The sequence below is a fragment of the Agrilus planipennis genome, unplaced genomic scaffold (assembly GCF_000699045.2).
Source record: "Agrilus planipennis isolate EAB-ADULT unplaced genomic scaffold, Apla_2.0 scaffold183, whole genome shotgun sequence".
Lineage (NCBI taxonomy): Eukaryota > Metazoa > Arthropoda > Insecta > Coleoptera > Buprestidae > Agrilus > Agrilus planipennis.
In genome coordinates, this window is record NW_020438983.1 from 437,423 (window position 1) to 464,326 (window position 26,904).

Below are 26,904 nucleotides of genomic sequence, written 5' to 3' on the forward strand. Positions count from 1 at the left end.
GTTCTTATAAACCACAATTTACATTTAACTCATATTGATAGCATTATAATACATAGATACGTTTAAATGTTAGTTAGCAAGCACCATTTGAAGCCAGTATAGCTTTGTAGAAATGTTAGTCAAAATTGAAAGTAGCGATTCATTCTAATTGACTTCAATAAACACCAAGTAAATTTTAAATAGCCTCTTAGTTGATAAGCATTTACATATTTATTTTGTATTTGCGATATCTAGAACACGAAATTTTTAAGTAAATTATTTACTTATTGTACATGAAATAGTAAAAAACATCGTAACTATTACTGTAATTTAGTCATGTGGAAACTCATAAATAATAAATAATTTGTTAGTTAACTATTTTCTTTAAGTACTTAATTTGTGTTTAATTGCAATAATCAGTAAAAGAACAGTCTGTGGAAGGATTTGCCAATTTTTATTCTATTATGGTAAATTTGAGTACATAGTATACAAAATAAATGTATGAATGAACAAGCAAAAATTTATTATCTAATATATTTGACAAAATATGGATTTCAAGACAAATTTTATTCCGTAGTACTTTGCGAATGGTTTAATCTGAATTACTGGTATTTTTTAAAAACCTCCACAATGTTGTTGTACACCAATTGTCTGGCGTGTCTTGAATAAATAAAATCGACATGGTTAAAATTTTTCACTTCTGTAAAGTTCTTATTATTCGGTAAACTGCCAGCCAGTTTTTTGCAATCCTAATAAAAAAAGAAAAAATGTCAACAATTAATATAGTAAAAAATTGTGACGGTTCCTTGATAGTTATACGTGAGGTTTCAACTGATTTGAATATGTAGATAATTCATTTCAAATCAATAAAGATTTAAGGTTCACATGTGAATCCCCCACAAATTGTGACTATATTTGATGTAATAATGTCGATTATCGAACCGGTTAATCAGTAATTTGATGTTGACTTAGCGTTCAGCCAGGTTAAACGACTATAGTTTTGTAACCACCAATTTGATTGGGTTAAGGTATGAATTAGTTGGGTGTGATGTAGACGGATGATGACAATACCGTAACAAAAAAGATTAGGAATGAGGAGGTTCTCATTAGAAAGAGTAGAAGTAGAAAAGGCATTCTGGAAGTCAATAAGAAAAGGAGAGGTAGGAGGGTGGTATACCTTCTGAGACATGAAAGAGATGTTAGAAGCACAAATAGGAAGAAAGAGGAGGAGGGGACTTATTTCGTGAAATTGGAAGATTAGCTCAGGACAAGAGGAAAGAGAAAGGGAAGACCTAAATTTGTGGAAATGCGAAGATTAGCACAGGATAGGAGAGAAGAACAGAGGAAGACTTACATTTGGGGAAATTGGAAGATTAGCTCTAGACAGGAGGAAAGAGGAGGGGAAGACATAAATTTGTAGAAATGAGAATATTAGCTCAGGATATAAGGGAAGAGTGAAGGAAGACTTAGGTTTGGGGAAATTGGAAGATTAGCTCTAGACAGGAGGAAAGAGGAGGGGAAGACATAAATTTGTGGAAATGCGTAGATTAGCACAGGATAGGAGAGAAGAGCAGAGGAAGAATTAGATTTGGGAGAATTGGAAGATGAGCTCTAGAGCTCTAGACAGGAGGAAAGAGGAGGGGAAGACATAAATTTGTAGAAATGAGAAGATTAGCTCAGGATATAAGGGAAGAGTGGAGAAAGACTTGGGTTTAAGGAAATGCAAAGATTAGCTCAGAATAGAAGGGAAACGCAGGGGAAATGCGGAGATTAGCTCAGGATAGGGTGGAGTGGTGGTGGTTCAAACAGTGTTAGGACNAGTTTTTTGCAATCCTAATAAAAAAAGAAAAAATGTCAACAATTAATATAGTAAAAAATTGTGACGGTTCCTTGATAGTTATACGTGAGGTTTCAACTGATTTGAATATGTAGATAATTCATTTCAAATCAATAAAGATTTAAGGTTCACATGTGAATCCCCCACAAATTGTGACTATATTTGATGTAATAATGTCGATTATCGAACCGGTTAATCAGTAATTTGATGTTGACTTAGCGTTCAGCCAGGTTAAACGACTATAGTTTTGTAACCACCAATTTGATTGGGTTAAGGTATGAATTAGTTGGGTGTGATGTAGACGGATGATGACAATACCGTAACAAAAAAGATTAGGAATGAGGAGGTTCTCATTAGAAAGAGTAGAAGTAGAAAAGGCATTCTGGAAGTCAATAAGAAAAGGAGAGGTAGGAGGGTGGTATACCTTCTGAGACATGAAAGAGATGTTAGAAGCACAAATAGGAAGAAAGAGGAGGAGGGGACTTATTTCGTGAAATTGGAAGATTAGCTCAGGACAAGAGGAAAGAGAAAGGGAAGACCTAAATTTGTGGAAATGCGAAGATTAGCACAGGATAGGAGAGAAGAACAGAGGAAGACTTACATTTGGGGAAATTGGAAGATTAGCTCTAGACAGGAGGAAAGAGGAGGGGAAGACATAAATTTGTAGAAATGAGAATATTAGCTCAGGATATAAGGGAAGAGTGAAGGAAGACTTAGGTTTGGGGAAATTGGAAGATTAGCTCTAGACAGGAGGAAAGAGGAGGGGAAGACATAAATTTGTGGAAATGCGTAGATTAGCACAGGATAGGAGAGAAGAGCAGAGGAAGAATTAGATTTGGGAGAATTGGAAGATGAGCTCTAGAGCTCTAGACAGGAGGAAAGAGGAGGGGAAGACATAAATTTGTAGAAATGAGAAGATTAGCTCAGGATATAAGGGAAGAGTGGAGAAAGACTTGGGTTTAAGGAAATGCAAAGATTAGCTCAGAATAGAAGGGAAACGCAGGGGAAATGCGGAGATTAGCTCAGGATAGGGTGGAGTGGTGGTGGTTCAAACAGTGTTAGGACTGGCTTCCCTATAATTAAAAGTGTAAATGTTAGCTAACAGGTAGAACGGTATATTCGTCAGAAATTCTTGAGCCGGCAATTGCTGGCATCGATGGGTCTTAGCCTACAAATTCACGTATCTCAGGGTGCTTTTTGTTTATTAGTGGTAGCTGGTAGTTCACACACAAAACTACTGTGTCTTTCTTTTAGTTAAAATAGAAGTAGCCGAGTAGTAATCCTTTATGCCTTTTATACCCAGTTATCACGGGCTAAAGTTTAAAATTTAACAACTAGTATCAAGCAGTCTTTGTTTGTTTTACAAATAAAGGTTTTTAGTACCTATACTTTTCGCCTTTTCAGGACATCATCAGGAGTAGGTATAAAAAGATACAACTGAATACGAGTATTTACGGCAACTATTTTTGGTACTAGTTCTTTTTAATTAAATTATTTCAAAGGCAGCTTTTTCTTGCACTATTCATTTATGATGTCTGGAGCGCTACCATAACCACAAGGAATCGCCTAACAAGGGTTATTGGAAAGTAATTTTTTTAGGTGGTTCTTAGAAAACGGACATTTTCCGATTACTCTGTAATAATGTGTCATTTATCTTATTAATTCTACCACCTTTCGATAAAACTACAAAGTAAGAGGTATCGATACTTACATATAACATGGTTCTGCTTCATCCTCAATAAGGAGAAAATATTATACTAAAGTATTATAGAAATAAGTCGAAATGTACGCATCATTTACTGCGTGTGAAACAATATACCTTAGGTGCGTGATTGAATTTATTTTACTGAAAATGTCTGACCGAAAACTTAGGGTGCCTTCATTTTCTATGATTACAGTTTTACCTTTGGTGTTACCAGCTTATCGTTTTTTCCACAATATATATAAGTTGGTACTTTAACTTTCGAAAGGTTGTAGGATGGAATATTGCGAACGCCGTACATTTCTAAATTTCCTTCTGGACCATAGTCGTACTTTTGAAATTTGTCAGTTCTGAAAAGTTGACCAAAATGAATTCCATCCTTAACTGAAACACTGGCGCCTTGATGTCCATAGAACTGCGGTAGGACATTCTACAAAACTTGGAAAAGTTAGCCAAATGTTCACATTTTATCAAACTTGTATTTTACAGTTGGGATTTCGTGTCCATCGAACCCATTAAGTATATACATTAGTTCTCTGCAAAGAAAGGCTGCGAATGGGGTATCTTCGCAATGATATGCCACAAATTGGTATAAGTCCAATACATTAATATGTGTTACGCCCAAAACCTCAAACAGCCACTGCAAAATACCGTACATGATATTTATCAAATTAATATCAATTTTAAATGGTAATAATGTGAATATTGGGTAATATAGTTAACAACCACAGACTCTAGTTAGATTTTTACGGAAAATGACCCTGTGTTAAACTCTTTGAAACTTATGATTCTGGTGGTTTTCGACATGTAAATAAAAATACTGAATGAGTGCTAAGTCGTAAAAATTTATCTTTTTGAAATATGGTCTATATTTATATTCTTGAAAGTAATCAATACATATATAATAGGAGTAATTGCACCTTGGAAGTCTTTACGGAATAATATAACTTTAATGAAAAACATGAGGTTTTCCGACTTAGCGCCCATTGAGACTTTCGATGTACATGTCGAGAACTACCAGAATCCAAAGTTTCAAAGAGTTTGACAGAGGACCATTTTCTGCTACTAATTGCATGTGCATTAAGTAATGTTTGACAATTTCCGTTTAAGGATATTGACTTGTAAAACATGAACCCACGGCGTAGTAGTAGCAGTTTACATGACGAGTATGTATGCTTAACAGGACAAGTTCTTAGTTAGGCGTGGTTCGCGATTTCCATCCCTTTGGATCTCATTAGGTCGTCGTACGGTTTTGACAGATCACTGAGCAAGAACTTTTGCTCCATAGTTACAAATAAAATTTAAATTTAATATTGAAATACAGGTAGTATATCGCCATCTATTAGTGATTTATGCTAATTGTAATATTTGGTGAGGACCTTACAAAGCTCTACCTGTCAAACTGCAGAGAAGCATTCTCCCTTTAATATTATATAGTAGATCCTCTATAACTCGAACATCAAGGGAGACGCCAAACAATTCGAGTTATAGAGTTTTCTCAAGCGGATTTTGATTCGACTTGTAAAGGTTAAGATTTGTTGTACTTACATTACCGGCAAATCTTTAAAGTTAATAACTTAGTTTTTTTCGAACTATAGACGTAATAAGTTTCAAATTAGCGAGTTATGAAGGTTGTAAAATGAAACATTGCTATGTTCGAGATTCAGAGGTCCAATTTAATTTTTCGGTAAATGTCTAGATGATGGCCCTCATCCCTGAAGGGGGTGTGGGCGGGTGGGATCGAAAGAGGAGGTCTCCCCCACCACTGTATCATAAAAAGTTCGTGGCGTTCTCACCCCCATAAAAAGTTAGGGTGTTAGATGGGGGTGGGGATTGAGGGTAGGGCGAATCGAAAGAGGGTGGTCACCTGAACAAAACTCCATAAAAAATTTGCGGCGGTCTCACCCCCATAAAAAGTTATGGGGGTTGAAAGTTGATTATTTTGACAGTTTTGATACACTATAATTCAAATAAAATTCAATAAAAAAAATATTTTCAAGCGGGTGGAGGTGGGGGATCCAAAGAGTGTGGTCACTTGAACAAAACCCGATAACCTAACCGAACCTAACCTAACCTACCCTATTGATAAAGCTATTTAAATAATGTTTTATATAACTTTTTCAATATTTTTATGTATTTTTCATTAGTTTTACCTTTGAATATTGTTTAAGAATGACTATATAAATATTTACATGCCTATAAATGTATAAAAATTGGCATATTTATAAATTTTGAACCCCCATAACTTTTTATGGAGATGTGACCGCCACTAACATTTTATGGTACAGTGGTGGGGGAGACCTCCTCTTTCGATCCCCCTTCGAGGGTGGGGGCCATCAACTAGACCTTTACCAATTTTTCGAGTTATAGAGGGAAAATATGTACCAAAATGGCTTGCAGAGAATCACTGATTATTTCGACTAATAGAGGGTTGGGATTTCAAGTAATGGGAGTTTTGGAGTTTGAAAGGAAGGGAATAAAAAATTTTTCGAGTTTTGGAGGTTTTCAACATAGCGAAGTTCTACTGTGTTATCATCATCATAAGATTGTCAATCCTAAGACTGGTTGGACACGCACGTCCACGCTTTCCTATCCTAATCTAATCTTCGCATTTCCCTAAAACTAGAACAACCCATATCCTTAACTATCTGCGAACAGCAATCTAATCTAGGTCCACCTCTACCCCTCCTAACTTCTGTTTCTGCTTCTAATATGTCTCTGACTAGACCTTTATGCCTGAGAAGGTGTCCTACTAACCTATCTCGCCTATTACTTATTGACTTCTACAGAGTCCTCTGTTCTCCTACATTTCTAACCTTCTCTATCCACGGTATCCTCATCATTCGACTGTATTAAAAATTATAAAAATACAATATTAAGAGTATATATTAAATGAGTAACAAAGGGTAAAAGTTAGTCTTAGAACGAAGAAAAATCGTTGTTTTGAAGCGAGTTCCTACTACAGGCTTTTGTGCTAAAAAATAAATGTAAAATTCATATAAAAAGAAAGAATATAATTTGGGTTCCTGTTGTATATTCCTATAATAACGTTAAGTCTGTTGAAACAACAATATAAAAAAAACTGTAAGTTCAAATTTAAAAAAAAAATACAACGTATAATTGTACAACACGCTACTGAAATGAAACTTCTTCAAACACACAAACATACCGGGATAGGGGTTAAGGAATTGGTTTAATGGTATTATTTGTACACTATGCTTCGCACGGGTGCAATACTGATAGTAAATATACTATAGAATGTCCTTATATACAACAATCACAGTTTTTTTGTCATTAGACAATACAAACCGTACGGTACCGCCGCAACCGCTGTGTCCCTGCATATATTCATTTAAATAACATGCTTTATAGGGCTATATTGATCTATATTAAATGAACAATGTATTTAAAAGTAGTTAATTGGATGAGGATTAATGCTGTATTGCTTAAAATCGCTTCGTAAATAAGCCATTATTTCTCGTAAACAGTAAAGGATAACAAACGGTTATCCCGAAGAAATAGAAATATACCATCCTGGACTTTTTTGTAGACCTTTTTAAGGTGTGCAATACTGTAGTATATTATTTTGATCTATCTCGTAGGGTTCAGCCAGCGTTTGCAATGTAAACGCAAAATAATGTTTTTATTTACGACATTACAAACCTCTAAAATTATCAGTGTTTCTCTACTATATTATGCATGTATTGTACATATAAACCTTCCTCTTGAATTACTCTATCTATTAAAAAAAAACGCATTAAAATCCGTTGCGTAGTTTTAAAGAACTAAGCATACATAGGGACAGACAGCCAGGGAAATGCGTTGCATGATTTCGTTACATAGCAACTCGCATGAAACGAACTTACCCTACCGTGAGTAAAGAAGTTTCACTTCAAAAAATTGACATGAATAACTTTTCACAATTGCAACTATATTACTCTAAATCATATGGATTCAGTAACAAATTGTGGACGTACCTTATTGTCAACAAGAAATAAAATTGCTGCTCTGGTAACTCTATTTGCATGTCCTAAAAAGACAGCAGGTGCCAAGGTGAAGGCAATCTTAATATTTTTGGCGGCGATTTCGGGAAACAATGAAGCATACACGTAAAATAGAGTACCACCTTGGGAATGGCCAACATAAAATATATCGTTGCTGGCGTTTGTTTTGTTAAGTATGTAATTTATGCAAGCTGGTAGGTCGTAAACACCCATTTCGTTAAAACTGCAAATTTAAATAAGTAGGTAGTTTGTCCAATTTTGATAAGATATATTATCTACGTTTTATACTGTACTAACATGGTATTAGTTTATTTACAAGTAAAATATTACCTAAAATTCCAATATTGCGGACTTGATGGGAAGTATTCTAGGTGAGTGCTTGAGTATGGATTTCCTCTTGAATTTCCTATCCAAACGTCGAAATTTTCATCAGACAGCAAGAAAGCTAAAATATTTTGTGTATTTCATCAGTACCTTCTGTAAACGTGCGTTATTCTCGCTATTTATGAGTGAAGAGATTCTTAAAGATACCATGAATGCAGAGAAAAAACTTGTATGGAATGATATGAAATTAATTATAGTAAAAAATTAATATTCTTAATCAGCACAATTTTACAAACAATGAGGTCAAATGAAACATTGGAAACGATTTACTCTTTTAGTTTTAGTAAAACTTCTAGATTTATATCACCATTTTAATTAAAACGTTCACGAAAAGAGCACCAGCAACATTAATGTTATTTATAAAAAACGACAATGACATCTAATTGTTGGTATGTATAATATATTACCTAAGGAGATTTCTACATAATTTACCCAATCATTACTAGTATCAAACACACCATGTTGCAGGAAAACGGGCTGTTTTCCTGGAACACCTTTTTTATTAGCATATATTCTGTCAATTGTAAGGACGTAGCCATCTTCAGTGATAACAGTATGAATTTCTCCATGATAGCCTTCTAGTTTGATTATTTCGGCCTAAAAATGTATTCATATAAAACATTTTTGAATATACGCATGTAGATATGTGCGTCAATTTAAAGCATTCGGAAACAGGCATTTGTTATTTAGTACTAAAAACTTTTATTTTGAATTGTCCGCGTTTCTGTCCTCTCATTTTATGATTCTACAAGATGTTTAGGAACTATACAGACAAATACAACTACGTATAGTAATGATCTAAACGCAAAAATGAACTTTGGTGGAAACTTTTTTGGAAACATATTTTTTTACCACCCTATTGAAACACTTGCGCGACCATAAAAGTAAGGGAGAGGGAGGCGTATTGCTTGGCTTGACAAGATAAGACAAGAGGGTAGGTAATGATGAGCCTAGCAAGTCCAATAATAATTCTCTTAAGTACAAATCTTTCTATTTACAGACACAATAATTAATTGTCTTAAATGTTGAAATTTTCTACCATATATGCGAGCACGTCGTGTCAATAGTAGCGATAGTTATGAGAGTTATGAAAACTCGAGAACTTACCCCTCCTTCGATGCATAAATTGATCCTTCCTCCAACGTATAAATTGACCGTTCAGCGAATAAAACTGTACAAGGTACTTGAAAGAAGTAAAAAATATCGGAAAAAAATGGTTTGTCTCTATATTTTAACTTTGTGTTGTCCAAACAGAAATAAAAAACATTTACCCCAAGAACATTTTTGTAGATTTTATTTCTATACTTATTTCAAACAGTAGCTGTAGTAAAGCAAACTGAAAATTTCATTTACTTAGAATTATTATTTTTTTTTTTCAAAAAAAGAATATATTAAAGTTGCTTCATACAGTTTAACTAATAACAGGTCAATTGAAAAGTCCCCGGCCTAAAATAGTAACACATTTTTTTTGCAAAATTCGTTTTTTTTATTCAACATAATTCCCTTCAAGGGTGATACACTGATTATAGCGATCCTCCAACTTTTCGATACCATTTTTGTAGTACGATTTGTCCTTTGCTTCAAAATAGGCCTCAGTTTCGGCGATCACCTCTTCATTCGACGAAAATTTTTTCCCAACGAGCATTCTTTTGAGATCTGAGAACAGGAAGTAGTCGCTGGGGGCCAGATCTGGAGAATACGGTGGATGCGGAAGCAATTCGAAGCCCAATTCATGAATTTTTGCCATCGTTTTCACTGACTTGTGAGACGGTGCATTGTCTTGGTGAAGCAGGACTTTCTTTTTCTGCAAATGCGGTCGTTTCTCGGCGATTTCGTCCTTCAAACGGTCCAATAACGCTATGTAATAGTCGCTGTTGATGGTCCTTCCTTTTTCAAGGTAGTCAATGAAAATTATTCCACGCGCATCCCAAAATACAGACGCCATAACCTTGCCAGCCGACTGTTGCGTTTTTGCACGCTTTGGAGCGGGTTCATCGTGTGCAGTCCACTCCGATGACTGTCGATTGGACTTCGGAGTGAAATGATGGAGCCATGTTTCATCCATTGTCACATATCGACGCAAAAACTCGGGTTTATTACGCGTGATCATCTTCAAACACTGCTCTGAATCATCAACTCGTCGTTGTTTTTGGTCAAAAGTGAGCTCGCGCGGCACCCACTTTGCACAGAGCTTTCTCATACCCAAATATTCGTGAATGATGTGATGTATACGTTCCGTTGATATCTGTAGAGTGTCTGCTATTTCATTCAATTTCAATTTACGGTCATTCAAAATCATTTTGTGGATTTTTTTAATGTTTTCGTCCGTAACAGCCTCTTTTGGGCGTCCACTGCGTTCACCGTCTTCGGTGCTCATTTCACCACGTCTAAACTTAGCATACCAATCCTTGATGGTTGATTTTCCTGGGGCAGTGTCCGGAAATTCGTTATCAAGCCAAGTTTTTGCTTCAACTGTATTTTTTCCCTTCAAAAAGCAATATTTTATCAACACGCGAAATTCCTTTTTATCCATTTTTTTCACAATAACAAAAGTTGCTTCACTAAAAATGCTATAATTCACAAACTAATGATCAGACAGCCGTCAAATTTGTAGACGCGTCTTTTGAAGGTTAGGACTAACTGAAAATCATGGATTTAGTTCTGGTGCCGCCATCTATGTGTTAGGCCGGGGACTTTTCAATTGACCCTAGTATATCCACCGGAAGTAATAATTTTTCGTTTAGTCTTGGTTTTAGTTTTGGTCTTATTCATTCGGCCTTGGTATTGGCCTTGGGAAAATTCAAGACCAAGATCAATTTTGCCCATTATCATTGCTACTTTTAATCACAAGAAGTCGTTAATGGGGGGGGGGTGAGTTAGCTTTTGTGACGTAATGTTGGTTAGGCGATCGCTGAAAGTGTGAGTTAGCGTGACGAAGGGGGGGAGGAGTTCAAAAAGGTGAAATTCTGAGTGATGGACGACTCCTTATTGCTTATGTCTTAGAAATAGGTCTTCCAGAACGGAACTAAAGAAACTTAGATTTTCCAATTTTCACAGTTTTTCTCGCACTTTTCGATTTTGATTTTGACTTCAAAAAAGAAGATTCTCAATTCGACAGTACTTCTTTTGTGTATATACGCGTTTGATTTGCCGGTTATGAACCGATTTTAAGGGTGGTCCCATATAAATTTGAAGGAAATATTCCACCTTTAAGGGTGGAAAATTAAGGAATGATTCCCGTTTTTAACTTTTTAGTTTCAGTTTGAATCTATAATAAACAGTAAATGCGGGTCGTATTTTCTTCCCGTGGTGCGTAATATACGATTGATTATGCTGCATTAATTTCTGAATAACTACGTCTAACTGCTAAACCTAATTTGGTACTAGCCTAAAGCCGAGAATACGACTGAGAATCGTTGTCATTTGTTCGCATTCGTTTGCATTCTTTGGTGAATTGTAAGCAGTCATTTGCGGTGATTTGCAATGAATTTTGATTTGAATAGTTAGCAAAGCGAACAAACGTTTTCCATCTTCTGTCAATAAACTCGAAAAGATGAAGGAGAAATGCAAGTTAGGTCCACGAATGCTGCTGGGAAGCGTTCGTATGTGGAAGTGTTTAAAATAATGTTCAGTAGAACTTCTTAGAATTTGACGAGACAGGTTAGTCTTTATCAATAAAATCACACAGAATCAAAAAGGAACAAAGAATTAACTACTTTTCAAAGATAATAACACGAGAATTTCTTCACTACTTTGAAACTACAAAATCTGATATTTTAAACGTCTATTTACCACTGTGTTTGTCCTCACTACAATACAGCCTTTAAATAATAAAATAAAAAGGTGATTACTAATACTTACATACCAATGGAATGTAAGTGGAACGTGGTAGAACGCTGGCATTTGTAAATAGGGGTGGATAATTCGTTTCGTGTGTCACTTCATCCAGTAAGGTTGCCGCGAATGTCTACGAACAACCAGCAATGACGAATGCGAACGAATGTTAAATATTCTCAATGTATTTCCGGCTTAAGGCAATATTCATTTTCATTTCTTTATACCTGTATCCGTTGAAGTAACCTATTACTATTAAATTATAAATTACTTACAGTAGTAAGTGAAGGATTTTTGATTTGGGTAACATTGCCATCAACAAGATAATTTTGACTAACACTAAAAGTCAGTGCTAAAAGAAATGCGGCATGCATTTTTACTTTTCAAATTCACAAGTGAGTAAAACAAATTGATGTTTTCAATTCTGTTTTATTTTTTTGCCGGGCTTGTTATTACTAGTACGTTGTTAGGTAAAAGTTTTTAATAAACGTGCGTATGTTAATAGATAGGAATTGTTGTAGAACGGTATTCATAAGAGATAACCAAATGCATTTTTACGGCATACTTCTACTAAGGAAATGTGACGCTTGCGGTTCATTAATTTTATTTTAACGATTTTTTTAACTTGGAAATTTTTTATTACGATAGAAAGTAATTTTCATTGATATTTTTAATCACAAGAAATCGTTTATAGGGGAAAGGGTGGACCAGCTTTTATGGCGTTATATTTGTTAGGCGAGGGGGTCGCTGAAAGTGTGACTTAGCATGACGAAGGGGAAGGAAGGGGGTCAAAAAGGTGAAATGTTGAGTGAGGAGAGTAGGAGAATAGAGACGTATTAGAAGGAAAAACAGGAGTTAATAGGTGCAGAGACTGACTTACTGTTCGCAAATAGTTAAGGATGTAGGAAAATGCGATGATTAACTCAAGATAGGAAAGAGTGGGGGTGCGTGTCTAACCAGTTTTAGAACTGACGACCCAATGAATGATGATTTATTTTTTACATGTCCATAAATATTATATATCATAAATATTATATATCAAAAAATTATGAGTGCTGTCAGCACAAGGCCAAATAGTATTACGTAAATGAAAGTTAGTATCAGCAATTTCTTATACTGAAGTGTACGATGTGTTGCATACCTACTTACAAACAATTCCTTTAAATTTTAATCATTGGTTACTATACATCTATTAAAAAACCATCATGGCCGACATCAGTGACAACACGACTACATTTGAAAAAGAATGATGGCCGACAACAGCAACAATTAGAAAATAATGATGGCCGACATCGGTAACAATGCGACAACAATTGAAAAAGAATGATGGCCGACAACAGCAACAATTAGAAAATAATGATGGCCGACACTACGTCATAGTGTTATTCACAAAACTGAACAGTGACTAATAGCGAGAAAGAACTAGTATATCTAAAAATATTTATCAGGTACGTTAGTGACGTTAATTTAGAAATTCGAAAAGAATTGCTGAAGGTGTACGTTTGGAACGCGGCGTTGTACAGGTGCGAAACATGAACGTTGGGCGCGGCAGAAAAGAACAGGTCAGAAGCGTTCGAAATGTGGTGGTTAAAAATGGAGGTGCTGTCTAGCCAGTCTTAGGACTGACGACCTTATGATGAAAATTACATTTCCAAAAAACATCTCCTTACAAACTTGCAATTTACCTTTAAATCGCCTTACGCAACGAAATTCGAAATCTCAGTTTTGTTGTTGTTTATTACCAATAAAGTATTTCTTTATCCCGTATTGCCTTGGTTATGATTTTTGTAATTATACTCTGAACAGAGCAAGAAATAGAAGTTATTTTTTTTATCTACATATGCATATTGCGTATTTACGCATATATAAGAAACAACTTGCAAAATATAGTCAAATAGTACCTATTTTATTTCGTAACATGGTATTATTACATTATTTTACTAAATTTGTGGACGTATTTTTTTGCGGAAATGGTAATTACTGCAATTTTATTTAGTTTAAAGAAATCCTTGGTACGTTATCGGTTTAGCGATACTAGTTAGCAACACTATTTGCTTTGCTTTAACTACAATTTCCGTGTGGAACAATAACAAGATACACTTTAGTGCTTAGATTATAACGAAGGGACAATATTTAATAGTACATCTTCTTCTTCAATAGAGGGTATATCGAGTAATGGTTGATCTTCAGCTTCTATTTGATTTAAAAACTTCAAAACTGTTGAGTATACCAATTCCTTAACATCTTTTGCAAAAAGAAAATCAACGTGATTAAACGTTTCCAATGGAACCCTGTAAACTGCCTTGTTTAATTTCAAATCTTGACCAAGTCGTTTGACATCCTAAAAATTGAATAGTATAAATGCTGTGGATCAAGAAATAAATGCTCGATGATTATGAATAATGACAAGCTACGAAATTAATAATTATAATTTGAAAATTCTTTATCTATCAGATTGCCTCGACATTATGAATATTGGTATGTGGTTCTCGGGCAATCTGATAAATGACTAATACACAGGATTTAGAACCGCTTCGTATTAAGTAGAAATTTTAAGTCTGATTATTGATAATTATGGTAATGTCCAGTGAATTTAAGTTTGTATTATGATAGGTCAACAGACTGCCTATTTTGTTTTCAAATATTGATTCTACTATTGAAATAAAAATAACAGCAATTTTTATTGTTCGGTAATTGTCTAGTTTAGCACCTACACCACCTTGAATTTTTGCTTAAACAAAGATAATCTTGTGACATTATTCTGACATGTCAGCCCGCCTGTGGCGCATAGGGTTAAAGAGACTCTGGTCTGTCATAAATCTCCCTAACCAAACAATGACGTAACCAAATAGATATTGGTACATCTTCAGACAGCCTGCAGTATTTTTGTCTATTTTATATATCATAGGCCATCACCTATTGTTTTCCACGTTCGAAAATTACGCTTCATTTTAATTTTGGCGCTCAACATATACCAGGTGTACAAGCTTAAATCCGCTGTTTGCTCATAGATGGCGTCAGTGAGCATATCAAGCTGATATGTACACGCCATATTGTTTTTTTTATGAGTACGACATCTGTCAATAATACGTACTTTTTCTTTTCTGTAAACATGTCTAGTTTTGTGCCAAAAAAAAAGCATTTGCGGGAAGCTCTACTTTTCTGCTTCAATTTGAAGAAACCAGCTGCTGAATCGCATCGAATGCTTATGGAGGCCTACGGTGACAATGCTTTATCGGAAACAACGTGCCGAGATTGGTTTCGTCAATTCAAAAATGGCAATTTCGATTTGAGCGACAAGGAGCGTGAAGATCGGTCCAGGAAATTTGAGGACCACGAATTGAAGGCTCTTTTAGACGAGGACGATACCTAATCGCAGAAAATCCTTGCCGAGCAATTAGGTGTTTCTCAACAAGTCATTTCCATGCGTCTACATGCTATGGGTAAGGTTCAAACAATCGGAAAATGGGTACCGCATGAATTGAACTATCGGCAGGTGGAGCGACGCCAAAACACATGCGAAATCTTACTTGCCAGACATGAAAGAAAGATGTTTTTGCATCGGATTGTGACTGGCGATGAAAAGTGGATATATTTTGAGAATCCTAAACGAAGAAAATCGTGCGTTTGGTGGGTTCAGCGTTGTATCATCTACCGTGAACTGTTGAAACCTGGTGAAACTGTTGATGCCCACCGTTACCACCAACAACTGATCACATTGCACCGTGCTCTGCGTGAAAAAAGGCCCGCATATGAGCAAAGACATGAAAAGCTGATTTTCCTCCATGAGACTAGGCCCCTTCCGACTATCACTTGTTTGCCTCCATGGGCCACTCGCTCGCTGAGCAGCACTTCGATTCATATGACGACGTCCAAAAATGGCTTGATGAGTGGTTTGCCTCAAAGGAAGAAAAATTTTTTTTGGCGTGGAATCCACAAATTACCCGAAAGATGGAAGAAGTGCATCGAAAGCACTGAACAGTATTTTGAATAAATTTGACTTTACTTTTTATAAAAAAAAAAGTGTTTTTCTTAAAAAAAAAACAGCGGATTTAAGCTTGTATACCTGGTATATCAAAATGATTAGAGCATAAATCACTTCTACAACATACTAAATAATCAAAGTGATCGGAGTAATGCCTGTTAAACTAGACATTTACCTACCAACTGTTGCCCTTTCATATTGGGCATATTTCAAATTGCGCGTGCATTTTTTATAATGTTATTAATCACTTGCCCCATAACCTAAATAATATATAAAATAAATACAAACTTGAGCCAGCTACTTACAACCCTATTCTGGCTCAGATTTGTGTTCATTTTAATAAGCAGAAGAAATGGATGTATGCATAAATTATACCTACTTAATTTTTTACTATTTGATAGTCTTTTAATTTTGGATACTTTTTATGATTTTTGTGTTATAATAACTATTTTGCATCTAAAATATGTTGTTACGATGAAAGATCATCAAGTACAGAGATACGTATAAGACGTGTTTATCTTACCTTAAAGGTCAAACAAATAGAGCCATTTTTCAAATTTAAAGGTTTTCTAATATTGGATATCCTATCAAAAAATTGAGACCTGCTTTTTAAAATTAAGACACCGTGTGTGGCTTCATAAAAAACAGTTCAATTTTATATACTAGAAAAGAGGTTTTGAAGTTGTATATTTGCTTAGAATCATTATTTTGACTAAGAAATTAGGCAGTCTTTATCACAAATAAAGAATAGTCGTAGCAGTAATTTGGTATTGATTACAATATGGAACTAAAGGCGCAAGGAAAGTAGATGAATATATCTAAATATATATTAAAAAAAATCGGTTGTCTGTAAAGTCGGTTTACTGACGATAATTGAACGTGACAACGTCATAAGAAAATACTGATGGAATGGTTTCATTTTTCAAAAGAAAATTTTAATTTTATTTGTTTGATAGATATTTTGTATGGATATAGAGAAGGAGGTAAATGGAAATGTATTATTGTATAGCAGCTGTCCACGCGGACGCATCGCTCACTCAAGTAGGAGAGAGACAGATGTCGAACGCTGCCGAACGCGGAGGCCGATTGTGCCTCTTTGTCGCTCGTTCTGCGCTCTCCCTTGCACTTCAAGCCTTAAATGGAACGCCTCAGAGTGAGGTAACGCCGCATGAGTCATGTTTTTTCGTGCGTGCAGCCGGCTCCATCGAATTATAAGACGTTGTCACGTCAAAAAGTATTTTCAGGTTGCGATCTAGGAATGAATGCGCAGGGGGTGGAGGTGAAAATCGAATATTGCAGAAGATAAACCTAACTTAATCCAATCCTAATCTAATAGAGTAAAAAAATTTTTTGGAGAGATTTTTGGATGGAATCCCAGTTTTACTAAAATTTGAGTTTTCACAAAAAAGATAAAAATCTTTACTACAATTTGATCAGGCAAAGTCATTGAATCTCCATTTTTATATTCCATTTTTCACCCTTCTGCATCCTTAAAAGTATTTAACACGTATTGTATGAGGTCATTTTTGGCCCGCTTCACCTTATTCGTACCGTAAGTCCCATATTGTAAACAATAAAGCAATTACCAGTAATTTTTGTTTCAAATACTTAGACTTTCTATAGGTATTAACATTCGTGCCAAATTACCCATTCTATTTTGTAACTGTCCATGGATGAATAAGAAAAAACTATTAACGCAAATCATTACATATTACAGAGTTACTTAGTACTGAAAAATGAACTTCTCATTTTATGATTTAAATTACAAAACACTGTCAATGTGTTTTGATATGAAGCAGTATCCAAAATTAGACGACTTTCAGTTATTATTAAGAAAATATAATTACAATTGGACTCGCAAGCCAGTCATTGTCGCCATACATCAGATAAGTGGGCACTTCCACTTTAGATAGGTTGTATTTAAGTGGAGTTGGCTGTCCGTATATAATACTGTTTAATCTTGATCCATAATCGAATTCTTGAAAGTTGCCGCCAGAATTTATTTCTTGAGCGTAATGAGCAAGAGTTTTCGTAGATGTACTTGACGGCGTGTGTGATAAAATTAATGGCAAGTAATTCTAAGGAATAATGAAAAAGTATTACTAATTACAATAAAAAATCGTTCATTAAATTAAGACTGAATGAGATAAATCGAATCTTAGGCTAGTGAATAGAGATTTTAGTATGGAGCATTGGGTTAAATTGGTTTTAACATTGACAATGGTGGTTTGACCTCTTAAGATGATCAAACCATAAAGTTGTTTGGGGTGCGTTTTTTGAGTAATCTTAAAAAAGTCACTAGTTTCTGTTTCCTCTATATAACTCAAAAACGAAGGAATTTTTGAGATTTTACAAGAGTACTTTTCATTTAGAAAATTGGATTTATCATCGAAATACTTAATTAAATTCTCTTTATCATTTCTATTACCTATCAAACATAATTTATAAAACAAAGTAGAAAATTTCAAAAAAATTGCCCTTTTTTCCATTAAATCGTCTGTAACTCTTTTCCTGGGCAATTTAGATATATATAAGTGTCTAGAGAAAAGATAGCCATTGAAAAAATACACCTTTCCTTTTATTCTTTTTTGTACAACGGAAATTCATCGAGATATTGATGCTCAAAGTTGCCTAGTTTTTGTCATATTTTACCCTGCTTTATCGCAAACGTGTTTTTTGATCTCGAAAATTGCTTCACTTTTGAGTTATTTAGAGAAAACTGAAAGGGGTGCCTTTTTGAAGATTACTGAAAACGCACCCCTTGTGGTTTTATAGTATTTAGAGGCCAAAGTACCATATTCAATCTTAAAATCACTTTAACGGAATTGTTCCCTACTTCTTTTTCCTTTTGTCTCTATTCAATAGGGTATTCAAATTTTTATCAGAACGTAAAACGAAATGTCAAAGACTGCATGGAAAAATATTTGTAATACCCTTTTTAACTTAAAATGTACAAATTTCCTCAAAAAATAGATAATTAAACACATAATTTACTAGTTTTCCAAATACAGTTCCTAAAATTGCAAAAATAGGAATCAAAGTTAGTACGAAAAGAATTAATTATAACTTTGCAATTTAGGTATTTAATTTTTATAAAATCTGTTTATATCAAAATATATGTATATTATCATTAACTGTGTGCACCTTTGTAAAATTGATGTGCTTGAATCAATCATTTTACCAAAATACAAAAAGACCAACTAAAGCCGGGTTGGATGACTAGTATTTTTAAATTAGATTCAGTTAAAAAGAATCAAAGTGCATATAACACGTCAAAAATATAGTCGTGTTTTTTGTTAACCAAACTGAAAACATGACAGTATGCTTCCAAAATTCGTATATTTTGACGTTTATACACAAGCAGTCTTTAAAGACTCTTAATTTTTTGGTACGAATCGAAAATCTTTAGAAAATACATTTCGGAAACAAAAGTAACCGCTTAAGTCTCACAAATAATGGAAGATGGTACCCCTTCTAATCAAGTAGAAATGTCTCAAGTCACAGGGTACTACTTACGGAGCAAGCGAAGACGTTTAAATAACGATGGAGAAGAGATATCACCTTACTCGCAAAAAAGGAGGTATGTAAAGAGAAAGTCACCGATACTAACGATGCCAACCGAAATTTTACAGAAGATATTTAGAAAAATGACCTGCGAAGAATTATCAGTTTCTGTTCGCTTGGTCAACAGACGGTTTAAGATATTGGCCGAAGATTTATTAAATTCTGAATTCCTACTGCTTTACAATCGACTTCAAAGTTCAAAAGATTTGGTGGCATTTAGTCTTCAGTCTTCGTCTCACGATTCCGATATTAACTGTTACTCGAAATTTTTATCCGCAATCGACATATTAATTTTTCATTACACATTAGTAAGAGCTACCATTTGGCGATATATTTACTACGACATGAGGAAATCAATTTTGTGTATGTATGGGGGTAAAATCGTAGATGATATGCATAGTGTTTTAAACAAGCTATTGACCATAAAAGATACTTCTGGTACCTATCATGTCCTTCAAGTATTACCGGCAATGGTACAGCAACTGTGTGTCTTGTGTAAACAGTTTAACATTTCGTTTGAAAAAGGTTCAGAGATGCCCATAAACAAGTCTCCCTTAATTTCGGGTGCTAAAATATTAGACATATTGAATTGTGCCACCAACTGTGTAAAAACCGTTGGATATGAACGTTTACGAAAAAACATGTACGTGACTAGTGTCCAATATTACTTTACAAATTCATGGTTTGTTTCATTCAATATACCGTCGAAAAAATCGAGGAACATGGCCGAGAAAATGCGTTTAATGTTCATGCGGGTAAGGCGCATCGTTAATGCACACTCGGAAATGTCATTGGAAAATGATAGTTACGAACGAGAGCTATCACTGCAACCAGATTCTAGTCTAAGAGTAAAAAAGCCCCCGAATGCCATCTATACCGGTTACGGGGAAGTTGGTAGGTCGTTCTTTTTTTATGGTGTCATGAACGAAGGAGCGTACTTTCAAAAATTTGTAAGAGATTATCTAGAAGAAGACGAAGATGATGATGCAGATGCACAAGCTACATCCCCTAATTTAGGGATAAGATTTAAAATAGAACTAACGTGCTCTATTGAGCTTGCACCTTATGATTTTGTAAAAAAGATCAGTGAGGATATTACTATAATCAGAGAATTAAATAGGAATGCAGCCAAGGATGAAAAGAGGATATTTGAAATGAATATGCAAATCGACTGTCCTGGAGCTGCGAATGCAAGATTACCCTCTGTATACAACATGCGATTACATCATATGGCGGTCTCTTAAATAACTAACGAAAACAGTGATTCGAAAATAATTTATCGGTTCTTTCCGAACAATCAATCCGTAGGGCTCTTGTTATTATCTACTAATTTCTTGTTATTTTTTAACACTGTAACCTTTTCGTAGATTCGATATGTTTTTTATATTTTTTTATTTTACTATTACAAAGGTGCAACACCGAGTTAAAAAAGCAATAAAAACTGTTTTATTTAAACGTTTATACATTTGTATGTGTTGTACTTACCTCATCAAGTTGACTTTTATCGAATCCACATATGGAAAATATAACATTCTCACAAACCTCTCTTTCGAATTCCAGCGCATCGCATCCTAATGCTAACAATTTTAATATTTTTGAGTTAGGCTTAAATTCTTTGATACCCAAATGTTTCTCAATCCACTAGAAAAGATGAAAAAGTTTTTACACAAGATTTTCATATATATTTAGGGTGGTCCATTAAAAACGAAATCTCTGAGTTTTTGGAAGTTGTGCTCATTTTGATTTATAGATAATCATGAAGTATGTAATAATAGTTTGTGTGATAAGTCAGAATGTCTTGCAATTTTTTCAAAGTTTCTTCTGGCATCAATATTTAAATCAACCTAGGAAAAAAGCTTAGACCAATTTAAATATTGGTGCTTCAAGAGAATGGCGACGCCATTAAAAGTTTGCACTGTTCTATATTTCCAAAATATTGACCTGAAATGATCGGAGTATTTTAGTGGACATATCGATTTTTGATGATAATCGCTGAAAAATTTGGAATGATTGCATAAACTAAATTTTGGAGAAATTGCGTTGAGACAATATTTTTTTGATAACATTAACACAGACAATAATTTTTCATTCACTTACTTCAATATCATTAATCCATGGACTTAAATATCTAATGGGCGACCTCACATGGGTCATGTAGACAGCCGGTGCCAAAGCTATCATAGTTTTAACCGTTTTAGCTGCTTCCGGCAAAATAGAGGCGAACGCAAAGAACATTGTACAACCCATCGAATGTCCAATGTAAATTATTTCTCCATGTTTGTTTGTGACATTGCCTACATAATCTAGTGCCGCGGGCAAATCGTAAACACCCATGGTATCCCAACTATAATAAGTGTTAGAGCAGTAGGTACATATAAAAAATTATTAATAGTTAAAATAAGCAATTTATTTCATACCTAAAGTCCCAAAATGCATGATGATCTATGGGCAGTTTTAGATGGGCTGTGGAATAGGTATTTCCCCTGGCGTTTCCAAGCCAAACGTCATATCCAGAGTCCGCTAGTAAGAAGGCTACAAAGTTGTTAAAAATTATACTGGTTTAATGGATCGCTTTTAGAATATCCCTGATGAAAGCTTTGCAAACAGAACACAAGTCTTAAATCTTGCAAATTTGACATCACATTAGTAAGCAACATACCTAAAAGCCCCTAGTAGCTGATTTTCATGACTTTTTCCTTTATTAATCTTCGAGATATATCATTTAGCAACTAATATTGTAATTATTTGTTATTACTAAAGAAAAGGAGATCTAGTGTACAACACCAACCGGTAGACTTTCTACTTTAACCTATTTAAAACAAGCTTTTCTGAATTTTTATGCAATTACAAATAATTCCTAAAGAATGCCTCTTTTTTGACTACGTTTACTCCACTATAAAAATTTTTTTTTTAATAATGAAGTCCGCAAAGTTTTCTCTTAGAGAAAGGCTTTAATAGCACCTTCAACAATGATCTTGAACTGTATTCCATAGGCTCCCGACGCTACTATTTTATACATAACCAAATTTTTCGAAAATTATAATTCTAATCACCCCAAATAAGGTGTGTAAAGTAAATTTAGGTATTATTATACAGGATCGTTTCATCCAAATTCTAAATTCGCTCTGTTGTGCCCTGACAAACCTTTCTTTAACGTAATAGTTTTTCAATAGTTATCTTTGTTTTACCTAAAGAAATATTGGCAATTTCGACCCAGTCACTGCTGCTACTAAATAAACCATGTTGAAGGAATGCCACTTTGGTTCCTTTTTGGCCATTTTTGTCGCTTGGTATTCTGTGTAATGCCAAAATGTATCCATCTTCAGTTACCACATAATGAGTTTCTGCAGCGTAACCATGCCTTCTTATTATTTGAGGCTAAAAAGAATATTTTTATTCGATTATAAAATACTTTATCCACGCATCAGGATGTAGTATTCTATAGCTAAAAAGTAGAAAAGAATAGCTTGTTTGTTATTCATATTTTGGTTTTAATCGAGTCCAAAATGAGGAAGGGCGAAATTTAAAATTGAAGGAACACGATAGGCGGTCTGTGAAATGAATGAATGCTTTAAGTGCACATTTTAAAATAATTTTTTGTAGGTTTTAACCACATGCTTTTTGAGTTAAACCTAAGACTATGAGTGCAATAAAATGTGAAAACATTCTTTTGACATTCATTTTCTTTTAGATTTACCGCTATAGGAATTACAAAGGATGTCTTCTTTCAGACATTAGCTATAATTTTCGACATCAGTAAATTTATACCTTCAAAATTATTATTTATGGATGGGTAGAAATGTTTAAAGCTCTAATGGCACTTAATGATAAATAAGTTTCATGATAAGTTTGACCAATTATTTATTAGAGTTAACAATGAGTTAATAAAATCGTTCGTTAGCGAAAGAATCACATGACGATAAGACCGCAAAACATTTATTTTAGTGCAAATAGTGTTTTAGTGTTTCTATTCCTTAATTAGATAAAACGTAACTGATCACGAATAAAAGTTTCCTTAATAAAATATAAACAAAACAGGTATTGTTAAAAAGAATGATGAGTATATCGTGGATAGAGACGGTTAGAAATGATAAGGTATTAGAAAGAATAGGAAAACAGAGGACTATATGGAAATCAATAGAAAATAGGCGAGATAGGTTGACAGAACACCTTCTCACGCATAAAAGTATAGTTAGACACATATTAGAGGCAGAAACGGGAGTTAAGAGGAGTAGAGGTAGACCTAGATTAGATTACTGTTCGCAAATAGTTAAGGATGTGGGTTGTTCTAGTTTTAGGGAAACGAGAAGATTAGCTCAGTATAGGTAAGAGTAGAGGTGCGTGTCCCTGCCAGTCTTAGGACTGACGACCTTATGATGATGATGATTGTTAAAAATCAAAACATTGGCTACCATAAATATTAGTTTGCTCGGAATGCTTACCTATTGCTATTATTGTTGGGTGATTTTTAAATTTAACAATCGATTATTAGTCGATGAATCGGACAATTTTGCCCAGCCCTATTTATTGCTTTCGTGCCACCTTAAAGCGCGAGAACAATACGTTTTATGTAGTTGACGTACAATGAAATCTAAAACTACTAGATTTTGTTTCTTCGTTAGTACCACATGTAGACTCTACTGACACCTATTGGTTATATATGTTTGTAGTGTTATTTAAAGAAAAGTTAATAAAACTGCACGATATATATAAAAGATATCTCATTGTCAGTGTGAACAATTTCTTGCATGATCTACTAATATATAGGTTATTAACTAATGAAATATTGGTACATGCTTTAAAATACAAGAAGAGATGGACGAAAATAACCTTTAAATTGCAAAGGATTTTACTTACAGTGGTTAAATCTTCATCAGGATTATGATCAAATTTAACAGTTTCTTCTTCTTCTTCTTCTTCGTGATGTTCAATTTGTTCTGGCGTTGCAAAGTTCACTAAATTGTAAGAAAGCAGGATAACAAGGAGCAGAGTTTTCATTTTTACTTGTTCTCTGTATTACTGCCGGTTGATTGTTACTCAATTAAGTCTGCAGTCGTAAATGGTAAACTTTTCTAAAACGAGCAATTTTTATTGTCAGATAATTCGTGTTTTCCCCGTAATGATTGCTTTTATTAAAAAACATGCATTTTACGATTACAGGTACTAAACAAACAACTGTTTGGGTGATTAAATTGCGCACTGATGGTCAAGGAAATGTATGCTTACAAGTTATTATTAGTATTGTCGACGAACTCGTTTGTTCATTTATAACTCTGCTCAATTTTATATTACATTCAATAGGTTTCAAGGTAAACCATCTGAAATTATTTTTTATGTACACATCATAATTGGACAATTGAATAAGGAAAAATTGTTATGAAACCTTTATACTAACTAAATAAATTGAAAACCCGCATACGGCTCTGATACTGTGTACATTACTTTTTATTTTAAATCATCCCTCTGCACGTTGGAAAAACAGACATATAATCTTCTTTATTACATATTATGCAGTACGATGAATATATAATTGAAGATAATGTAAACGAGATTATAAATCATCCTTACATTGTAATCCTGTATTTATGGACAAGTGTTGATGTAGGTAATAAAATTTGAAATTATGTTCGAGGACGTGTCTTTTATTGCAGTAGATGCATAATTAAGGAATCAGACACAGTATTAATCTTAAGCAAAAAGTGAAAATGTCTAGGATTATTTATTTCTAAACATTTCATAACGAAAGACCTGCCAATAATTTACAAACATAATTACCGGTAATATGTTGATAATGTTTTATTGCTTGGAAAAATGGAAATATTTTTTGTAATACAAACCTTTTTACGATAAAATAACATTGTGTTTTTAATGTCTGCAATTATCTATCAGTGTAATTAATACAGAGTCGGCTTCAAAACAATACTTAATCGGTAGGTAGCATTTAGTAAATTGGTTTTTTTTTTTGAAATGTTTATATTAGACTTTAAGTAAAAAATGCCAAAAAAATATTGTATTACAATGGTTAATACGCTTCGCACTTATTTATTATTAAATACTGGTAGGACCATGTGAATAAATTACATTGTGGTATTTTTGTTTAAATGCTTCAACCGATGAACAGCTTATTTAATTAGTTTTTTATCACTATTTTGATGTCTTCTTGTTATTTAGTACACAACACACCCACACTATCAAAAACTTTGTCAACTATTTCAAATCAAAGTATTTCTAAATCGATAAAAGAAAAGGTTAGAAGCGTTCGAAATGTGGTGTTACATGCGAATGATGAGGATACCATGGATACAGAAAATTAGAAATGAAGAGGTATCAGAAAGAGTAAGAGAACAGAGGACTCTTTGGAAGTCAATAAGAAATAGGCGAGATAGGTTTGTAGGACACCTTCTCAGGCATGAAGGTCTAGTCAGAGACATATTAGAGCCAGAAACGGAAGTTAGGAGGGGTAGATGTAGTCCTAGATTAGATTACTGCTTGCAAATAGTTAAGGATATGGGTTGCTCTAGCTTTAGGGAAATGCGAAGTTTAGCGCAGGATAGGAAAAAGTGGAGGTGCGTGTCCCAATCAGTCTTGGGACTGACGACCTTATGATGATGATGAAAAAATTACCTACATGAGGACACTAAATTTATGCGGATTAACTGCATGTTTTTTGTGGAAAATGGGTACATAATTATGAATTTAAGTTCTTATTATAATAATATNATATACTTACACTAAGTTTTAAAATGCAAAATACTGTTAGGATTTAACAATCAAAATGTTTAACTTTTTATTGTTATCTTTTATTTCACTCAATCTACAGCAAAATTTTTAAGTTTTAACAGCAACATTACATATGTGAAACTTGTTTCGAAAAATCTATAATAGCATCTTTGGCATTTGTAATTAATACAGTGCGTGCCCATTAAAACTTTATAAGTATTTTTTTATGATGGTAGTTTAAATAAATGTATGTGTAATTATTTTTGTTCATATAAATAAGTAATGTCTAGAATAAACAAATATTGTTGTCATACAAACCTATCATTTTATAATCATTCGTTTACATTGACTTATTTGGCAACGGGGTAATGTAAATCACTGCCCTTTGACCGAATCGTACACTTATTTGCTTGTTTTAATTTTCTGATATTAAATAAATAAATGAGAGTAGTTTATTAAAAATAAGCAAAAAAATTAAACAGAAATCGAGTTTATAATAATTCAGTAACTGTAAAATAAGGATTTTGCCACAAATAAAACTAACAAAACATAGAAACATTTTTTATTTTTTCTAATATGTAGATGAATAATAAAATAATAAAACTGCTTACCTTTTACAACGCTATGTAGGTCGTGTGTTCCTTGTAAATCAACTATAAAGAACCAATTTAACATTTCCTTACGTAAACTAGCACGATCTGTTAATATTCGCAAATCGTTTTTAATTTTTTCTTTGAATAATTTCAACACGTTCAGTGATAACAGTATTCTAACAAAGTTAGTGACTCAGCTACTTGCTACGCAATATGTTGTTTTGTTTGCCATGAACCGTATCAAAAATAAATCGTTCGATTTTTGTGAACAAAACATGCAGAAATGAATCATGCCATATTCG

General features: G+C 33.9%; 2 protein-coding genes across 2 annotated transcripts; one reads left to right on the top strand and one right to left on the bottom strand.

Moving 5' to 3' along the window:
• Nucleotides 1–485: 485 nt before the first annotated feature.
• On the bottom strand, nt 486–26,885 carry LOC108737783. Its single transcript, XM_025975586.1, has 15 exons — nt 26,621–26,885; nt 24,147–24,361; nt 22,478–22,667; nt 21,707–21,821; nt 21,387–21,633; nt 20,775–20,930; nt 17,573–17,803; nt 13,857–14,081; nt 12,016–12,120; nt 8,314–8,503; nt 7,853–7,967; nt 7,496–7,745; nt 4,006–4,158; nt 3,721–3,948; nt 486–728 (listed from the first exon to the last, which is right to left on the bottom strand). The coding sequence occupies exons 2-15, from the start codon at nt 24,285–24,287 to the stop codon at nt 582–584; spliced, it is 2,493 nt and encodes an 830-aa protein (XP_025831371.1). The 5' UTR covers nt 24,288–24,361; nt 26,621–26,885; the 3' UTR covers nt 486–581.
• LOC108737799 lies at nt 18,635–20,750 on the top strand. Its single transcript, XM_018470904.1, has one exon. It carries the CDS (start codon nt 19,181–19,183, stop codon nt 20,531–20,533), a length of 1,353 nt encoding a protein of 450 aa, XP_018326406.1. The 5' UTR covers nt 18,635–19,180; the 3' UTR covers nt 20,534–20,750.
• Nucleotides 26,886–26,904: the final 19 nt, after the last annotated feature.